The 17,721-nt window shown below is 39.2% G+C and overlaps 1 protein-coding gene across 1 annotated transcript; it reads left to right on the top strand.

The window, feature by feature from the left end:
- The first annotated feature begins 210 nt into the window (after positions 1 to 210).
- On the top strand, positions 211 to 17,258 carry gcfc2 (GC-rich sequence DNA-binding factor 2). Its single transcript, XM_058398160.1, has 18 exons — positions 211 to 568; positions 1,993 to 2,100; positions 2,183 to 2,317; positions 2,400 to 2,639; positions 2,939 to 3,036; positions 3,679 to 3,785; positions 4,468 to 4,651; positions 4,771 to 4,894; positions 5,391 to 5,451; positions 6,683 to 6,768; positions 6,909 to 7,108; positions 9,039 to 9,183; positions 11,620 to 11,741; positions 11,827 to 11,903; positions 13,004 to 13,070; positions 15,568 to 15,714; positions 15,807 to 15,946; positions 17,071 to 17,258. Exons 1-18 carry the CDS (start codon positions 274 to 276, stop codon positions 17,186 to 17,188), a joined length of 2,454 nt encoding a protein of 817 aa, XP_058254143.1. The 5' UTR covers positions 211 to 273; the 3' UTR covers positions 17,189 to 17,258.
- Positions 17,259 to 17,721: the final 463 nt, after the last annotated feature.

The following is a 17,721-nucleotide window of genomic DNA, read 5'->3' as shown; positions in this document are numbered from 1 at the left end:
AATCCCGGTAAAGTCTAAATACTTCCAAAACAATCTTGTGTAAATACATTAAAAAAACAGATTCAAAATCGTTTCTTTTTCCTGACCTCAAAATTCACAGGTTTACGAAATATTCAGCTTAAATCTTTCTAAAACAATAAAGCTGTTGTTGAAAAAGAAAATTGAGCTACTGCTTACGTACCGAGAGAGACTTTTATTTTGGCACGTCACGACCCAGAAGTGGAAAAGGTTTGACTCTGCCCTCGTTGTTGTCGCGTTTAAATTTGTAGCAGGATGTTTAACAAGAAAGCAAGGAGAAACTTTAGGCAGCGTAGAGACGAGTCCAGTGAAGAGGATGAAAGTGAAAAGGTCAGTGATGTGCTGAAGGAAGCGGACGCTCTTAAGCAGGTGAATGTGCGGAGAGGGATTTCATGCAGCTCGAAACCCAACTCAAGTCCAGCACACAGAGGCGCGTGCACAGGGTCCAGTCCAGAGCACACACAGGAGCCGGACACCTCAACACCTCTAACTAAAGAAGACAAAAAGACCCCAAAGACTCAGACCCTTAGCTTCTTGGATGAAAAAGAAGGTGAGTCTCAATTTATTTGTATAGCGCCTTTTACAATGGACATTGTCTTAAAGCAGCTTTACAAAAGAAGATAAACAGAGAAAAAATTATTAAAGAAAGTTATTCAACTATTTTATCCCTAATGAGCAAGCCTGCGACGACGGTGGCGAGGAAAAACTCCCTGTGATGATATGAGGAAGAAACCTTGAGAGGAACCAGGCTCAGAAGGGAACCTCATTCTCATTTGGGTGACACCGGACAGTAAATAATGTAACTGTAACTAATTAATGTCCTTTCTACAACAGCAATCAATGGCCCATGAGGAACTATTAGGTCAGTGTAGTTTCTGAGGTCATTATAGACACTAATTCCTTGCTGTTGCAAGCTGACAGATGCTATGACATATCTGTGACGGTGTTATAGTCCCCAAGTGGCTCTGTCCACGGCTGTCTCCTGGGTCACAGGCTGTCCACACGGATCCATCCACAGCATCAGTAAGCACCACCAAGCGACGAGACTCTGACCAGCGGGTAGAGGCAGTGGTCACTGGAAGTGGCAGTGGTTTCTGGAAACTCAGAACACTGGGACCTCGGGAGTGGGATGTATAGCTCGACAGAGAGAGAGATATTAAGTATGCTTGTGATCATGTGATGTTTAAAGACAATGTAGGTTATGTGTAAAGTGCAGGCAGGGACTCCAGCAAAACTAGCTCTGACAGCATAACTAAAAAGGTCTAGATCCGTCAGTACTGAGGTGTAGGAGGATGTGGTGTATCACTGCTGATTGTGTATATATGCTGGATACAGTCATTGTGTCTCACAGTGTCAATATATACAAGCATATGGTCGGGATTTTCATTCTCTGCTTGCATGTACACCACCTGACAACTTTGCTGATTGGCTAGATGATGATGATGATGTACACACAATTTTGCCAGTCAGTCTTTTCCTCACCTGTGGTCATGAATATTGGGTTGTGATTAGATTAATAAGGATACAAATGCAGGCAGTGGAAATGAGGTTTCTTCAAAGAAGCTTTGACAATCCAGGAGAGCCTTAAGAGTAGAAATTCAGAGGAGTGACCTAAGGTGGTTTGGGTAATCTTCAAGGGTTTTCAACTTGGGTCCTGTTAGAGGTGTTTCAGGCATGACCCACTGGACAGACACCCAGGAAAGATCCAGGATTTGCTGGAAAGATTTCACAGGACTGAGAAAGTCCCGTAGGAGGAGCTGGAATCTGTGGCAGGGTATAGAGAGCCTGGACTTCTGTAACACACTTCTGTATGCCACTCTGGATAAGAGCAAATGCAAAAACAAAATAAAGAGAAAACCTAATGAGGGTGATTAAATTCAGCATTTTTTAAAAGGGGAATCTGTAGGATTTAAGGAGAATGGTGGTTTAAATCACTGACTGAGTATTCCTTTAAAAAAAACCTTTGCTGTATAGGTGCAGGTGAGAGTGACTTCAAGTTGAAAAGGGATGTGAACAAAGCTGTGGTCTTCCAGGCTCGCAAAAAGGAAGATTCTCCCATCAAGGTGACACCTTCACAACAAGGTAACAATTTTATATTTTATATTGTATTGATTTCCTAACCAAAGCTTATCTGCAAGCCAGAAATCATGTTCACTCTGTTTAGATGTGGAAGACGTTGAGCTTAAGGAGCAATCAGAGAGCAGTTCAGCTGAGGACATGTCTCCAGACAGCGATGATGAAACCGACTCTACAGCTTCCAGCTCATCCAGCTCTACTGACGGCTTCAAATCAAAGACCGGTAAATTGAGTCGGGTCACAGATCACTGGATATTAACCAATAGCTATTTAATGCACTTCATGACTTGATGCCTCTGTTCTAGTTAACATCCCCAATGCTGAGAAGATCCGTGCAGCTAAGGAGCAGAGGAGGAGAGCAAGAGCACAGCGAGACTACATCCCTCTGGATGCAGATGAGGAAAATGAAGCAGAGTTTGGTGACAGGTCGCAGGACAAGAGCGATAGAGAACGCTGCAGCGATGATGAGCTGGACGATCATGAACGCAGGATACAGTTCGCACCCAAATCCAAAACGCTTAGAGAACGGATGACTGAGAAGATGGGTAAGAAATTAATTAATCTTAAAAACATTTCAGTTTCTTCTCTCATATTACCTTAACTGAGCTTTAACACATACAGAATGTGAAATGCTATTTAAAATGTATTGAATGTCATTTAAAGCTGTTTTTAGTATACCCTTTTGCATGAATATGCTGTTTTGCAAATAAATAAATGTCCTTCTTTTATTCCTAAGAGATAATTTAGGTACATAATTAATGGTTAATTTCTGCCATCATGAATTTAGAAATGTAGACAAACTGTGGTCAAAATGTTACCATAAACATGAAGATGTCCTCGGTAGGTGGGAGCGGGAGTGAGGAGAGTTGCTCTGATGGCCAGGAGGAGGACCATCACCTCTGGGAGGAGCAGCAGATTGGAAAAGGTGTTAAACGACATCAGGTAAAGGTCATTGTTTAGGACCGCTTTGGATCAAATGGAAGTATTTTCTGGACGATTTGTGACATAATTCAAATGAACGTCCAAGTCATGTATTACGGTTTGCATTTTCTTTTTACACAAATGCACATTCGAATTTTTCCAGGCTACACACACAGTGCTGAGGACGTGAAATGGCACATGGGGTAATTAACGTTGCTATTTCTATATGCCAGGGTCATAATTTCTAAGACATAGTAAATAATGCATTTACATGTTGACTTTTCCAGTTGAAATATGGCAGATGTACGAAAGTGTGAACGCTAATTATGCAATTTGAATTATGGCGTAAATTATGCATTTATGGCATTTGGCAGATGCCCTTATCCATAGCAACTTACATTTTATCTCATTTTGTTATACTGAGCAGTTGAGGGTTAAGGGTCTTGCTCAGGGGCCCAGTAGTGGCAGCTTGGTGGACCTCAGATTCAAACTTGTAACCTTCTGATCAACCCCTTAACCACTAAGCTATAAGTTTGTGATTCCTTTTGAAAATTGTCTGGAAAATACTTCCATAATGCATTTTTGATAAAAACTGAATCGTAAAAAATCGTTTTCGAGGTTTCAACTGTGGTGTCTTTCCTCTATAACGACTTTTCTGTTCAGAAGCAAAGCAGAAATTACAGACCTCTCAGGCAGAAGAAAACGGTTGACATCCCTGAGACACTTTCACCCGTCAGCATTGATATCGTAAAGAAGAGAATCACCGGAAAGTACGTATTCATTCTACTGATAATAGAAATAATTAGAACATTAATGCATTCATCATTGTGTTGTTTGATCTAGAACATTCCTACAAGAGGCCAGTGTAATAACAAAGACGGAGACGTATCATTAATAAGTAGTAATGATTCAGTAGTCATTACTAAATATCGGTCTGCTGTATGTTGCTTATTCCAGTTTTTAAATTGTCATTGTTGTATCAGTTACAAACCAGTTAATGCATTGACCTAGGATATAATGGTACATGATGATAACTGGTCTTTATCCTAACTTTATTCTAGTTAATGCAATTGTAGTTTAAATAACTAATATGTTTATAAATTTTTTAAAAAACTGAACCAACTGAATTTCTTTAGAGCAGGATTGTGATTGAAAAACATGCAACATCTCTACCATAGAGATTATTTTATACTAATCAGAAGGTCATGAGTTAACTCAAGGGAATAATACTGGGATTATCCCTGGGATAAGAAAGTCTGGATAACACTGGGATAAGGAGATATATCCCAGATATAAATGTAAATAAATGTCAGTCCCACTGCAGTGAGGTCCTGTGCTACCGAAAATCCTCCTGCTTCTTGACTGTATTTATTTTTAGCACAGACTCTAAACCTATAAGACAAAAGACTAGCAATCTACAGATGTCTTTTGCTTGCCTTTGTATCTCTACAGGCTGGAATCTCTGAAGGAGGTGCAGAGGGCTCATGAAGCTGAGCTCTGGAGGATGCAACATGACATAGAGAGTGCAAGGAGTTGTGTAGAGAACCTAGAGAACCATTCTGCTGACAGCCAGCTCCTCTTCTATCGCAGCATGAACACTTTCACCCAGAACCTGGTGGAGTGCCTGTCTGAGAAGGTTAAGAGAGAATACCTCTCCTCTTACATCATGTCAGGATTAATCTTAGGCTTGAGGTGTGAGGCTACAGGGTTAAATTTTTTAGATAGCTAACGTGCTGTATGTTGTGATTGTTATAGATGCAGCTGATCAACTCGGTGGAACTGGACATGCACAATCTGTATATTGACCAGGCGGAGGCGCTGTTGTCTCAGAGAAGAACAGCAGTGCAGGAACGCTCCAGACACCTTCAGCAGTTAACCTGTAAGTAGAAGCTTACAACATTGCACTCTGTTCACATTGAGTTATTTTGTATAAGAGGAGATTAAAGCTATCTTAAGTTTAATACTACTAATAATACACTAGGACGAGAAGTAAAATAAAAGAAAAGGTGCTCACATATTTAAACCTAGAAATAGTGCAGAGTCATGAGTAATAAATATTCATGACCTTAAACATTTCTTTGTTTTGAATATTTCCCAATTCATAAACCTTCTGTTTGTTTCTTATTTTAAAAAATCCCAGATTTTCAGTGTGCTCTCAGACTTTTTGGACCTCACTGTATGTGATGTTATTTTAAAATGTCGTAACTGCAAACTCATACTGTGGAAATTCATGAGCATCACTTGGTAGTTCTAACTCCGGCTCCATTATTGCTCCCATTATTGTTTCCTTGACCATCCACCACTGCGCTCTGGAAGCGTTCTCATCCTCCATTAGGAAATGATTAATCGTTTATCTCTAATGTTTCCTTCTGTAGACAGCACTGATCCACACAGCAATGGAGGATCACTGGGGAAAGTCAACACAGATAAAAACAGGTAAGAGACCAGTGACTCAGTATAATGCACAAATTAGCTTGTAAATGCAGCAGGTCCAAATACTGAGGGGGAAAAATTCAACGTGTTGTAATCAGAAAATAAGCTTAATGCTTTAGGCAAATCAAGTCAAGCTTTTATTGTCATTTAAAGCATAATCAGCTCGTACAGTACACGGTAAAATATGTAAAACCTTCTTTCAGCACCACACTGCTGCATGAAATACAGACCTTATAAGAGACCACACAAAACGTTTGTGGGGATGTAGTAGCTTAGTGCTGATGTGTTAGGGGACAATGCAGCACCAACTAATCCAATGTTCTGTGCAAAAGTAAAAATGCTGTGGATATAAAGATAAGACACTTAGCAGCAGAAAAGATGTAGGTGGTCCCATGCAGCTTTTGTTTTCAGTCTAAAAAACGAATTTGCAATAGGAGTGCAAAGATGTGTGGTTGAGTATGTGTGTGTGTGTGTTGGTGTTGGGTTGGTTGGTGGTGTGTGGGTTGTTGTCAGCCCAGTCTCTGGGTATTGAGGAGTCTGATGGCTTGAGGGAAGAAACTGTGAGGGCCCAGATGCTTCGGTACCTTTTTCCAGAAGGCAGGAGGGTGAAGAGTTTGTGTGAGGGGTGCATTAGGTCATCCTCAGTGCTGATGTGTGTATTATATACAAACAGGTGATCAAGGAAAAACCAATTGCTGTTATACTATGAGAGCATTTTGCTGGCACAATTTGGGTCCACTTAACCCCTTAGAGGAAGGAGTCACTGCAAATCAATTCCTTGTGATGAATTTCTATCCTGATGGGAGTGGCCTCTTCCACCATGACAATGTACTTTAAACGCAGGTCAGGAGAGCTGACTGAATGGTTTGATGATTATGTAAATAATGTAAATTATGTGCTGTGGCCTTCACAATCACTAAAACTCAACCCAGGTGAACATGTGGAATTTTGGACTGCCATGTTAGACAACACTCTCCTCCACCATCACCAAAACACCACTTGAGGGAATATATTTTAGAAGAATGGCCTCTCGGCTTCAGTTCCCCAGACTGTGTAGAATCTGTGACATAGCACACTGAAACACACGCTGTTCGTGTCCAGCCCCTTACTAAAACATACCTCACTTCACTGGTTTTTCCCTTTAATTTGTCACCTGTCTGTATATTTCAGTGTGTTTACTATGAGTAGTTCTGTGAAATATTGTGTGATTTTGAGATCTGTGGTCATATTGCAGTGAGCTGTTAGAGGACGATTGTGGGAGCGTTCCTGCTGATTTGGAACCGACAGCAGAGCAGGAGGCAGAACTGCAGAGTAAAAGAAGTGCGTCTTCACTCAAGACTCCACACAGTTAGCATATTAAGATGATTGTATCAACTATCGACAGCACTTTATATTCACTTTAATGGTGAAAACAGAGTTACAGCAAGACTACAGTTGTTAATGGTGACTCTGCTCCACAGAGGACATACTGAAGGCAAGTCAGGAGATTTTTACTGATGTTCAGGACGACTTCTCAGACGTGAAGAAAATCCTCGCCAGGTTTAATGAGTGGCGTGTGTCATTTCCAGAGTCTTATACCAACGCCTACATCAGTTTGTGTCTTCCTAAACTCCTGGCCCCTTTAATACGACACCAGCTCATGGGCTGGAACCCTCTCAAGGTACAGTTTCTCTCACTTTTTGCTCCCATTACAATTTTTTCAGCAGTTTACCTTGAAAGTAAAGATCCTGCCCTTAATATGGAGAGTGATTCGAAGGAAGTTATACGCAACTTATATGCCACTACAGCACCGGGGACTGAAAGATCTACATTCATGCCAAAGTTGTGGTTCTTTGCTTAATACTCAGTCTGGTAGCCATTTCACTACAAAACACCCTAAGAAAAAAAAAATAAAGAAAAATGTTTCTCTTGAGTGTTAACATTTTTTGAATCACAATGTTTGTAAATTGGATTTATTCAACAACTCCCCACCCCACAGGGAGTCTGACCACACCCACTTGTTTCTGTAGATATCTTTCCCAATCTTTCTTTCTTTATTTTATTTTTTATTGTAAACATATTTTCCATTTACCCAATATTCAAACAACTAAGTAATATAAACTCTTGTTTGTCCTTTTCAACTGTCTTGTCCAGCCCCATGAAAAATAAACAGCAAATTTTGACCTCTGATACTAAATGAAACCAAGATAAATCATGTCATATCTTTTTCTACCTTTCATGCGATACAGCGACCAACAAACTTCAAGAGAAAAACGAATAGAAATGTTTTATGGGAAGGAAATCACAATGTTGTTCTTAACCGTAAGTGTGCACACCCATTTATAATGGGGCATGTGACTGTGCTCAGATTTGACTCATGTTCTAAAGTAATTTTCATGTAGCTGTCCTCAGTTAAGTGATTCTTCCTAACCCCAAATAAATATCAGCTGTTTCTGTAGAATTTTCTGGACAGCTTCTTAGTGTCATCTGACTCCTGAAGCCATGGTCCACAAAGCTTACAAAGCATGAAAGATTTTGATCAGGAGAGGAGGGGGAATTTCTAATACATTAGCTGTACCATGGAACAGTGTGAAGACCACATGAACAAGTGTAGAAGCTGGGGCTTTACGGTGACATCAACAGGATATCCCTCCAAAAATAACGAAAAGTTAAGTTGTAATCTTATCAGGGAGGTTGCCGAGAGACCTATGGCAATATGACAGGAGCACAATCTCTCATATTAGATTAGGTGAGCTAGGATGGCTAGACAAAAGCCGAGTCACCTAAATCACCCCAAACAAATTGCAAAATGTTTCGGATCTATTGAGACAAAGGTAGAACTTTTCGGGCATAATTCTGGAAGACAAACAAGCTAATTAACCAAAGAACACCATATCCACAGTGAAGCATGGTGGTGGCAGCATTGTGCTATGGTGCTGCTCCTCTTCAGCTGGGACTGGGGCTCTAATCAGGATAGAGGGAATTATGAATGGCTTCAAATACTAATCTATTTTGGCATTAAGCCTGCAGGCTGCTGTTAGACAGCTGAAGATTAAGATGAAAAATCACCTTGCAGCATGATAACAACCCAAAGCACAAATCCAAGCCAGCAAAGGAATTTTGGAATGTCCAGGGGCCCAGATCTAAATCTTGTGGAATGATATGAAGAGGGCTGTGCACAGGAGATTCCCTCTCAGTATAACGGATCTGGAGCATTGAAGAGTGGAATGAAAATGTTAAATCAAGATGTGCTGAGCTGGTAGACTCAAAAAGATTTTTTGCACTGCATTACAAGCAAAAGATGCTTTAACATTATGTGCCTTGTGTAACCAGATTAAAGGGTTTTTTTCCCTCTCTAAAATGTGTATTTTTGCTGTTGGTTGCTAGATCACATCAAAGCTAGAAAAAGATCTTTGTTTCTTTCTTTGTTTCTTAAAAAAATGTGTACGTGTGTTTTTGGGTTATTTATCCATGTGTCCATCAATCCATCCATTCATCCATCCATGCATCTGTCTTTTGAGGGTCAAGGTCACAGCAAGGTCAAATGTCACTTTTTGGTACTAGATATGAGATTTGTGAAAACATTAGTGATTATGATATGTTTATCTCAGGCCGAGGGTGACGATTTTGAAGCACTACCCTGGTACTCTGCTGTCGAGAAATTCTGTCATGGACAAGGCTACGAAGAATCTGAGAATGCTGATGAGAAAACATTACCAGCTATCATAGAGAAGGCCATCCTGCCCAAAATCAGAGGTAAACCTATTTACATTTATCACATTTACTGTGCACTGGTGTTCACTTTTCATATTAAAGTTTATTTTGTTATTCTTGGTTTTAAAAAAAAGAAGAAAACTAGAAAATGAGAAAGCTGACTTTATTTCTGAGTGGGTTTTTTGTTTGTTTTTAGCATGTCACACATAAATAGTGGCACTCAAGTTTTCTCTAGTTACACAGGGGCTGGTATGGTGGATGCTCGACAAACTGGTTATGTGTAATCTTTGATATCTATGAGGAATTTTTGAAAGGAGTCTCCAGTGACGAGACTTTTTTCCAAGAGTTTTCCAACACTGAAAAATTCCGGATGGCTTTGGAATTTCTTGTTACTGTCACAGGGTGTCATTTATTGGCCTATTAAATTCAAGATACAGAAATATTAATATATATATATATATATATATATATATATATATATATATATATATATATATATATATATATATATATATATATATATATATATATATATATATATACACACACACACACACACACACACACACACACACACACAGGGGTTGGACAGTGAAACTGAAACACTGGCCAATTTAGTGTTGGAGGTTTCATGACTAAATTTGACCAGCCTGGTGGCCGATCTTCATTGATTGCACATTCCACCAGTAAGAGCAGAGTGTGAAGGTTTAATTAGCAGAGTAATAGCACAGTTTTGCTTAAAATATTGCAATGAACACAACATTATGGGTGACATATCAGAGTTCAAAAGGACAAATTGTTGGTGCACGTCTCGCTGGCGCATCTGTGACTAAGACAGCAAGTCTTTGTGATGTATCAAGAGCCACGGTATCCAGGGTAATGTCAGCATACCACCAAGAAGGACGAACCACATCCAACAGGAGTAACTGTGGACGCAAGAGGAAGCTGTCTGAAAGGGATGTCCGGGTGCTAACCCGGATTGTATCCAAAAAACATAAAACCACAGCTGCCCAACTCACTGCAGAATTAAATGTGGACCTCAACTCTCCTGTTTCCACCAAAACTGTCCGTCGGGAGCTCCACAGGGTCAACGTACATGGCCGGGCTGCTATAGCCAAACCTTTGGTCACTCGTGCCAATGCCAAACGTCGGTTTCAGTGGTGCCAGCAGCGAAAATCTTGGGCTGTGGACAATGTGAAACATGTATTGTTCTCTGATGAGTCCACCTTCACTGTCTTTCCCACATCCGGGAGAGTTACGGTGTGGAGAAGCCCCAAAGAAGCGTACCACCCAGACTGTTGCATGCCCAGAGTGAAGCATGGGGGTGGATCAGTGATGGTTTGGGCTGCAATATCATGGCATTCCCTAGGCCCAATACTTGTGCTAGATGGGGACGTCACTGCCAAGGACTACCGAACCATTCTGGAGGACCATGTGCACCCAATGGTTCAAACATTGTATCCTGAAGGCGGTGCCGTGTATCAGGATGATAATGCACCAATACACACAGCAAGACTGGTGACAGAGTGGTTTGATGAACATGAAAGTGAAGTTGAACATCTCCCATGGCCTGCACAGTCACTAGATCTAAATATTATTGTGCCACTTTGGGGTGTTTTGGAGGAGCGAGTCAGGAAACGTTTTCCTCCACCAGCATCACGTAGTGACCTGGCCACTATTCTGCAAGAAGAATGGCTCAAAATCCCTCTTGGCCACCATGCAGGACTTGTATCTGTCATTCCCAAGACGAACTGATGCTGTATTGGCCGCAAAAGGAGGCCCTACACCATACTAATGAATTATTGTGGTCTAAAACCAGGCGTTTCAGTTTCATTGTCTGTGTGTGTGTGTGTGTGTGTATGTATATATATGTATGTATATGTATATATATATGTGTGTGTGTGTGTGTGTGTGTGTATATATATATATATATATATATGAGAGAGAGAGAGAGAGAGAGAGATCGCTTAATATTGTAGCAGCACATCCTTTAAGTCCTGTAAGTTGTAAGGTAGGGCCTCCATGGATCGGACTTGTTTGTCCAGCACATCCCACAGATGCTCGATTGGATTGAGATATGGGGAATGAGGAGGCCAAGTCAACACCTCAAACTCGTTATTGTGCTCACCAAACCATTCCTGAATCATTTTTGCTTTGTGGCACTGCACATTATCCTGCTGAAAGAGGCCACAGCCATCAGGGAATACCGTTTCCATGAAAGGGTGTACATGGTCTGCAACAATGCTTAGGTGGGTGGTACGTGTCAAATTAATATCCACATGGATGGAAGGACACTGCCTCCGTTTTATTCACGGCAACTCTCAGTGGTCATAATGTTATGCCTGATCAGTTAATTTTCAGTAGTTTATTTTGATTGTGCATGTTGTACCATGTCACTAGAAACTACTCAAATACAATACAAGATGTCCTCTAGAAAATTCTTAACTAATACAATAGCTTGCTTATTTTACTCTAAAGGTTTTGTGGAGCTGGTGTGGGACCCTTTGTCTCTGCAGCAGTCTCAGTGTCTCACATCACTATGCAAGAGGATACAGGAGGATTACCGTGTGTTCGATGGTGAACAGAGCAAGCCTGTGAAGGTATTGTTCTATTGTATTTTACAGCACTGATTGTATAAATGGCCTTTACCTTAATATCTAATGTGGTATATATGATCCCATGCAGGCTTTTCTGGAAGCTATTATTCAGAGACTCAGGAGTGCTGTGGACAATGAGGTGTTCATCCCTCTGTATCCTAAAAGGTAAGGATGCACTTGGCCTTTGTTTTCTATACCATCTCACTATTGGTACATTTGTCTTGTACTTGACATTTTCAGTCTCTTCAGGATTTGGGGATTTTTTTTTTTTTTTTTTGTGATTGTTAGGGCCATTTTTTTTCTACTTAAATTTGTGAAATTGCAAGCACAGGATTCTTTAATCTGCTCCCAGTAAAGACACTTTCTGTGATAGCTGTACTTATTTTGGATGCACATGTATTGAAGAGGGCTTTGGGTTTATGCATGTTGTGATGACGTCACATGACTCTCAGCCCAAATCTGCGGAAAGTCTGCTGTCATTTGCTGGAGAGACTGACGTGGCTTGGTATTAGAATATTTGCAAATCTGAATTATTGTTAGTTTTTAAACAAAATAAATGTTTTTTTTTTTTTAGTAATATTTCTCCTAACAGCCATGTAAAGCCGGGTCGGTCTATTCTCTGTCACTATGCAAATTACTTTACTGTGGATGGAAGCATTTTAAAACTCAGCCATTTTTTTACTACTTCATAACGATTCATGGCTACTAGTTTATACATTATGGGATGGCAGCATATGTCTGTAATGGGGGGGGGGATTTGGGATCTGTTCGCTGCTCAACAAGCTGGAAAATCAAAATCACTTTGACTATGTATGTATGTATTATTATTATTATTATTATTATTATTATTATTTATAAAATGCAGTCATCTTTTTCCAAAAAAAATCTTGGATCTTTCCTCATTTACGCAGAGGAGTCAAATAAAAACAAATAATTTTTTTTCTATATAATCTCTATTTCATTTAATGCAAGTCTTCCCAGTGCTTCAGGAGTGTCTGAATCCTCTAGCTGCATACAGTCTGACTGTCTGTCTAATTTATGTTGTGCTTTTTAAGGCTTTCATTTCATTTCACTCTGGTACTACTGCATTGTAATCTCCAGCAGCAGCACCGGAGACCATTTAATGCTTCAATCTTAAGCTTCAGCATTAACGTTTTCATTGCACTCCTCCTCCTACATGAAGGAAGATCTAAGCATCAGGGATCACTTGTTTGTTTTACTAATTAGTGCCTTATTCCATGATGTATTTTCATTCTATCTTTTAGTTATTTGGATGACAAAACTTCCCCACAATTCCAGTTTCAGAATGAACAGTTTTGGAGTTCTGTTAAGGTACTGTGCTTTCCAGTTCTCATCTGAGTGAATGAATGCATGTAATGTTGATTCCCACAGAGATACCCTAAAGATTACATTACCAAAGAACAGTTTATGTCCAAATCTTGTCTTATAGAGAAATGCAGAACAATCTTCCAACATACTTAGTACTGTTTGACTTTGTAGTATACAGAGGTGAACGAGTAATGATGTATAGTCGCATAATGAGCTCCTCTTTGGAGGCTGGTTCCTCTCACGATTTCTTACTCAGGTTGTTTCTGGTATTTATTTCTGGCTTGCTTACCAGGGATGTAAATATAAATCTAAAAAAATATATATAAAATAAGTAATTTAAATATTTTTTAAAAAACCTGCAAAACGATTTCTGATGTCTGTTAAAATCACTATATAAATATTATTGAACTGAACTGAAAATCAAACATCTAAACTCACATCACCAAGACGGTTTATTCAAAAGGCGCACTTTTTATAATATGCATTTTTATAATTTATTTATTTTTATCTCTAAAGTTCTGGGTGCAGAGTGAGGGGAAGAATAAGGCAACATTTACATTTATTCTTTTTTTTTTTTTGCGATCCACGAAAAATGCATTGATATTCCTGGCTGATTGGTGGACAGAAATTGATATTAGGGTAAATTTATGGATTTTGCGGTGTAATCATAGATTATTAATGAGCCGACCGACATGACTAGTTTCTCTTCATCTTCCTGGCATGAATGACGACTCCTCACTGAGAAGCTCTCGAATTGGCTGATGTTCATATTCCAGCATGTTGCTATGGAACAGATTGTGTGCCAGAGCAAAGTCATTTAAATCTGTGAAAATAAAACTGTGAAATACAGTACACAATCACAAAAATGTAACACACTGAAAAGCAAAACCTTCATCCAGTTGCACTTACATTAATTATCGAGTCCAACATCAGCCCACCATTAACTACTACAGCACAATGCTGTGCTAAAACACTGCAAGAATTTCACAGAGTAGTGTCTTAAATGTGGAAAATATCACGTAGGTGGTGCTATTATTGTTACTTATTCACTGTTATGCTTGGAATACAGCAGAACAACCATACACAAGTGGGAGTTTTTAATATTTAATTTAATCTTTTTTTTAATAAAAACTTCCATTTGATGAATATAAACAGAAGCATAATTTGTATGGTGTGTACAACATTTGCTGAGTCTAATAAAACTTAGATAGATAGATAGATAGATAGATAGATAGATAGATAGATAGATAGATAGATAGATAGATAGATAGATTAAATGACTTTGTCATTGCAAAGTACAGGTACAAAGCAACGAAATGCCATTTAGCATCTACCGGAAGTGCAAGTAGTAGAAATTGTGCAAATGAACAAGTGCAGATAAATATGTAAATTTAAAATATATGAGCAATAAATATAGAGTTGTATTTACAAGTTGTATTTACAGCATGTAAAGTCTAAAGAAAAGAGTAATTATATATTTGTGCAAAAAATTATGCTTTATGTACATTGTACGTACAACAGTAACAGAGATAATATACAGTGTGTAGATGGGTAGATAGATAACCTAGGGTAATCTATGAATTAACAATATGTACATTATAATTATATTATACAGAGAAGATGTAGCAGGGTGGAGCAGAACTGCAAGGTGGTGAAGTGTCCTAGCGGTGTAGTGTAGAGTTCAGTAGATTTATGGCTATGGGGAAAAAACTGGCCCTGAACCTGCTGGTTCTGGTGCGGATGGTCCTGTATCTCCTCCTGGACAGAAGGAGGTTGAACAGTTATATGTTTTAGCTATAAATCAGAGCAGATTATTTTTGTTATTATTACTGTTATTTATTTATTTACTTACTTACTTCTCCCAATTCAACAACAGCTGTGATTAGACAGTGATTGTATTTGAGTGGCACTTCTGCAGCACACTGATGAAAGTGAAATGCAATGCGGTGGAAAATTACATTCACTTCTACACACAGTCTGCAGTGTGGAATTCCTGCTGTCTTTCAGTGAGAAGATCAAGTGATGTGTAGCAAAGCGCAAACTTTCCCACGTATGCAGTTCTCTGTATGTCACTCATGAAAAACAGTATTGTGTATTTATTTTTTTCATGTTTTATCACTAGTATGATTGCCTCTCATTTTGGCTCAGGCTTTTTCCTCTTTTCCCCTTATAAACCCGAGGACAAAGTGGAATTTTTAAACGCCGATCCGATCAACAAATCCTTCTGATAGTAATGTTTGGAAGTGGTATGTTTTTGATGGATCTTCAGTAAAGAAAAAGACTACAGTAACAACAGTTATGAACAGAACAGTGTGTGCAGTTTGTCTTTCTTTATGCGATGTGTGAAATGCAGTTAAAAACTCATAAAGTTCAGGAAAGTCAATGCTGGTCACTTTTGAGATGTATAAAATGTATGATGCCATCTGTTACATGAAGACTTTTCCAGGCAGCGATATTAATCTGTGACAAACATTTCCTGTTTTTTTGTTGTTTTTTGAAGTTGCTTGGAAACATGGCATTATGGGATGGCTTGATTGCTCAGGAAGTTCTAAAGGAGCTGATGCTGGACAAACTTCTCAACCGTTACTTAATGATGACTCTCCTGAATGAGTCAGACACAAAGTACATTATACAGAAAAGCAAGAAGGTAATGGTGCCCTGCAAAGCATGAATCAGATAAAAGCTATTGTTAGGTGTGTCGCTTTTATCAGTAAGCTCACTGGTTTTTTTCCCTGATAGGTGACTGAGTGTTTTCCAAGGTCCTGGTTTATTGGTCTCGGCACTGAATCATCCCTATCACAACTGCAACACTTCAGCAAGCATCTTCTCCAGACAGCAGATTTATTATGTAAAGACAGAAAGGATCCCAGCAGCTGCAGGTAATGGGAAACAGAGCTGTCATATCTAATATGGCTCTAATTGTTTTATAATATATGCAATAATATACACCTCAATATACATTTCAGTAAATAGTTAAAATAATATGTGAAATCCTGTATATACACTATGTTGCCAAAAGTTTTGGGACAGCCCTCCAAATCATTGAATTCAGGGGTTGGGCTTGGCCCCTTAGTTCCAGTGTAAGGAACTCAGCATACCAAGACATTTTGGACAATTTCATGCTCCCAACTTTGTGGGAACAGTTTGGGGATGACCCCTTCCTGTTCCAATATGACTGCACACCAGTGCACAAAGCAAGGTCCATAAAGACATGGTTGAGTGAGTTTGGTGTGGAGGAACTTAACTGGCCTGCACGGTGTCTTCCTGTGGAGGAACTTCACAGAGTCCTGACCTCAACTCGATAGAACACCTTTGGGATGAATTAGAGCGGAGACCTTCTCGTCCAGTGCCTGACCTCACAAATGTGCTTCTAGAGGAATGGTCAAAAATCCCCATAAACATCCTCCTAAACCTTGTGGAAAGCCTACCCAGAAGATTTGAAGTGGTTATAGCTGCAAAGGGCGGGACGACTCCATATTACATTCATGTGCATGTAAAGTCCCATTCTTGGCCTGCCTCACGGTCTCCACTCTAATTCATCCCAAAGGTGTTCTATTGGGTTGAGGTCAGGACTCTGTGAAGTTCCTCCACACCAAACTCACTCATCCATGTCTTTATGGACCTTGCTTTGTGCACTGGTGTGCAGTCATGTTGGAACAGGAAGCTGTTCCCACATAGTTAAGAGCATGAAATTGTCCAAAATGTCTTGGTATGCTGAAGCATTAAGAGTTCCTTTCACTAGAACTAAGGGGCCAAACCCCTGAAAAACAACACCTGAATTCAATTATTTGAATAGTGTATATACAGGATTTCACATATTTTAACTATTTAGTGAAATGTATATTGAGGTGTATATTATTGCATATAATATAAAATAATTAGAGACATTAGATATGATGTAAAGCAGAACAGTAAAGCTGTTTCAGAATCCTATTTGAAAGTGTTACACTAGCACGAGGTATAATTACTGATACGTTACAAGGTTTTTGTTTTGTTTCCACAGAACTGTTCTCTCTGATATCCTGATTCTTCTTGGGACCATCAAGGCATCTGAGAGCATGAAGATTATAGCAGATAAATACAATTGTCGTGATTTGTTGGACTCTATAAATACATCATAGTTTTATATCAATGTAACAATAAATCTATTTTTATAGCCAAGAAATCAATGTTTGTCTGATCAATAAATGTGACATTGCTTTTGATTGCTTTCAATTTGTTGATTCATAAGTTTTTTGGGTTTTTTTTTAAATAACTTCCTGTTATTACAACCATTAACACTTATAGTCCTATAGCTAGATTATAAAACTGTCAATCATCTCTCCTGTTGTACACACACAATACACCCAATATGTTCTAATTAGAATATAATCTGCGCTGTTGGTTTAATGGAGCGTCGACACAATCGTCAACAATTCAGCTGTGGTGACAATCAACAGGAACTGAAGTTTACGGATATCAGATCTGTGACCATTAGCTCCTCCTTTGCTCTCAAAACAGCCTCAAATCTTCATATGTATTCCACAAGATGTTGGAAACATGACTGCATTATGAATTCCTGTACATTTTTCTTTCCTACTTTTATTTTCTTCTACAACATCCCAAAGCTGTTGTATTAGGTTCAGATCCGGTGACTGGGAAGGCCACTGAAGGA

The sequence above is a fragment of the Hemibagrus wyckioides genome, linkage group LG09 (genome assembly GCF_019097595.1).
Source record: "Hemibagrus wyckioides isolate EC202008001 linkage group LG09, SWU_Hwy_1.0, whole genome shotgun sequence".
NCBI classification, from domain to species: domain Eukaryota; kingdom Metazoa; phylum Chordata; class Actinopteri; order Siluriformes; family Bagridae; genus Hemibagrus; species Hemibagrus wyckioides.
This window is presented reverse-complemented; position numbering and strand designations above follow the sequence as displayed.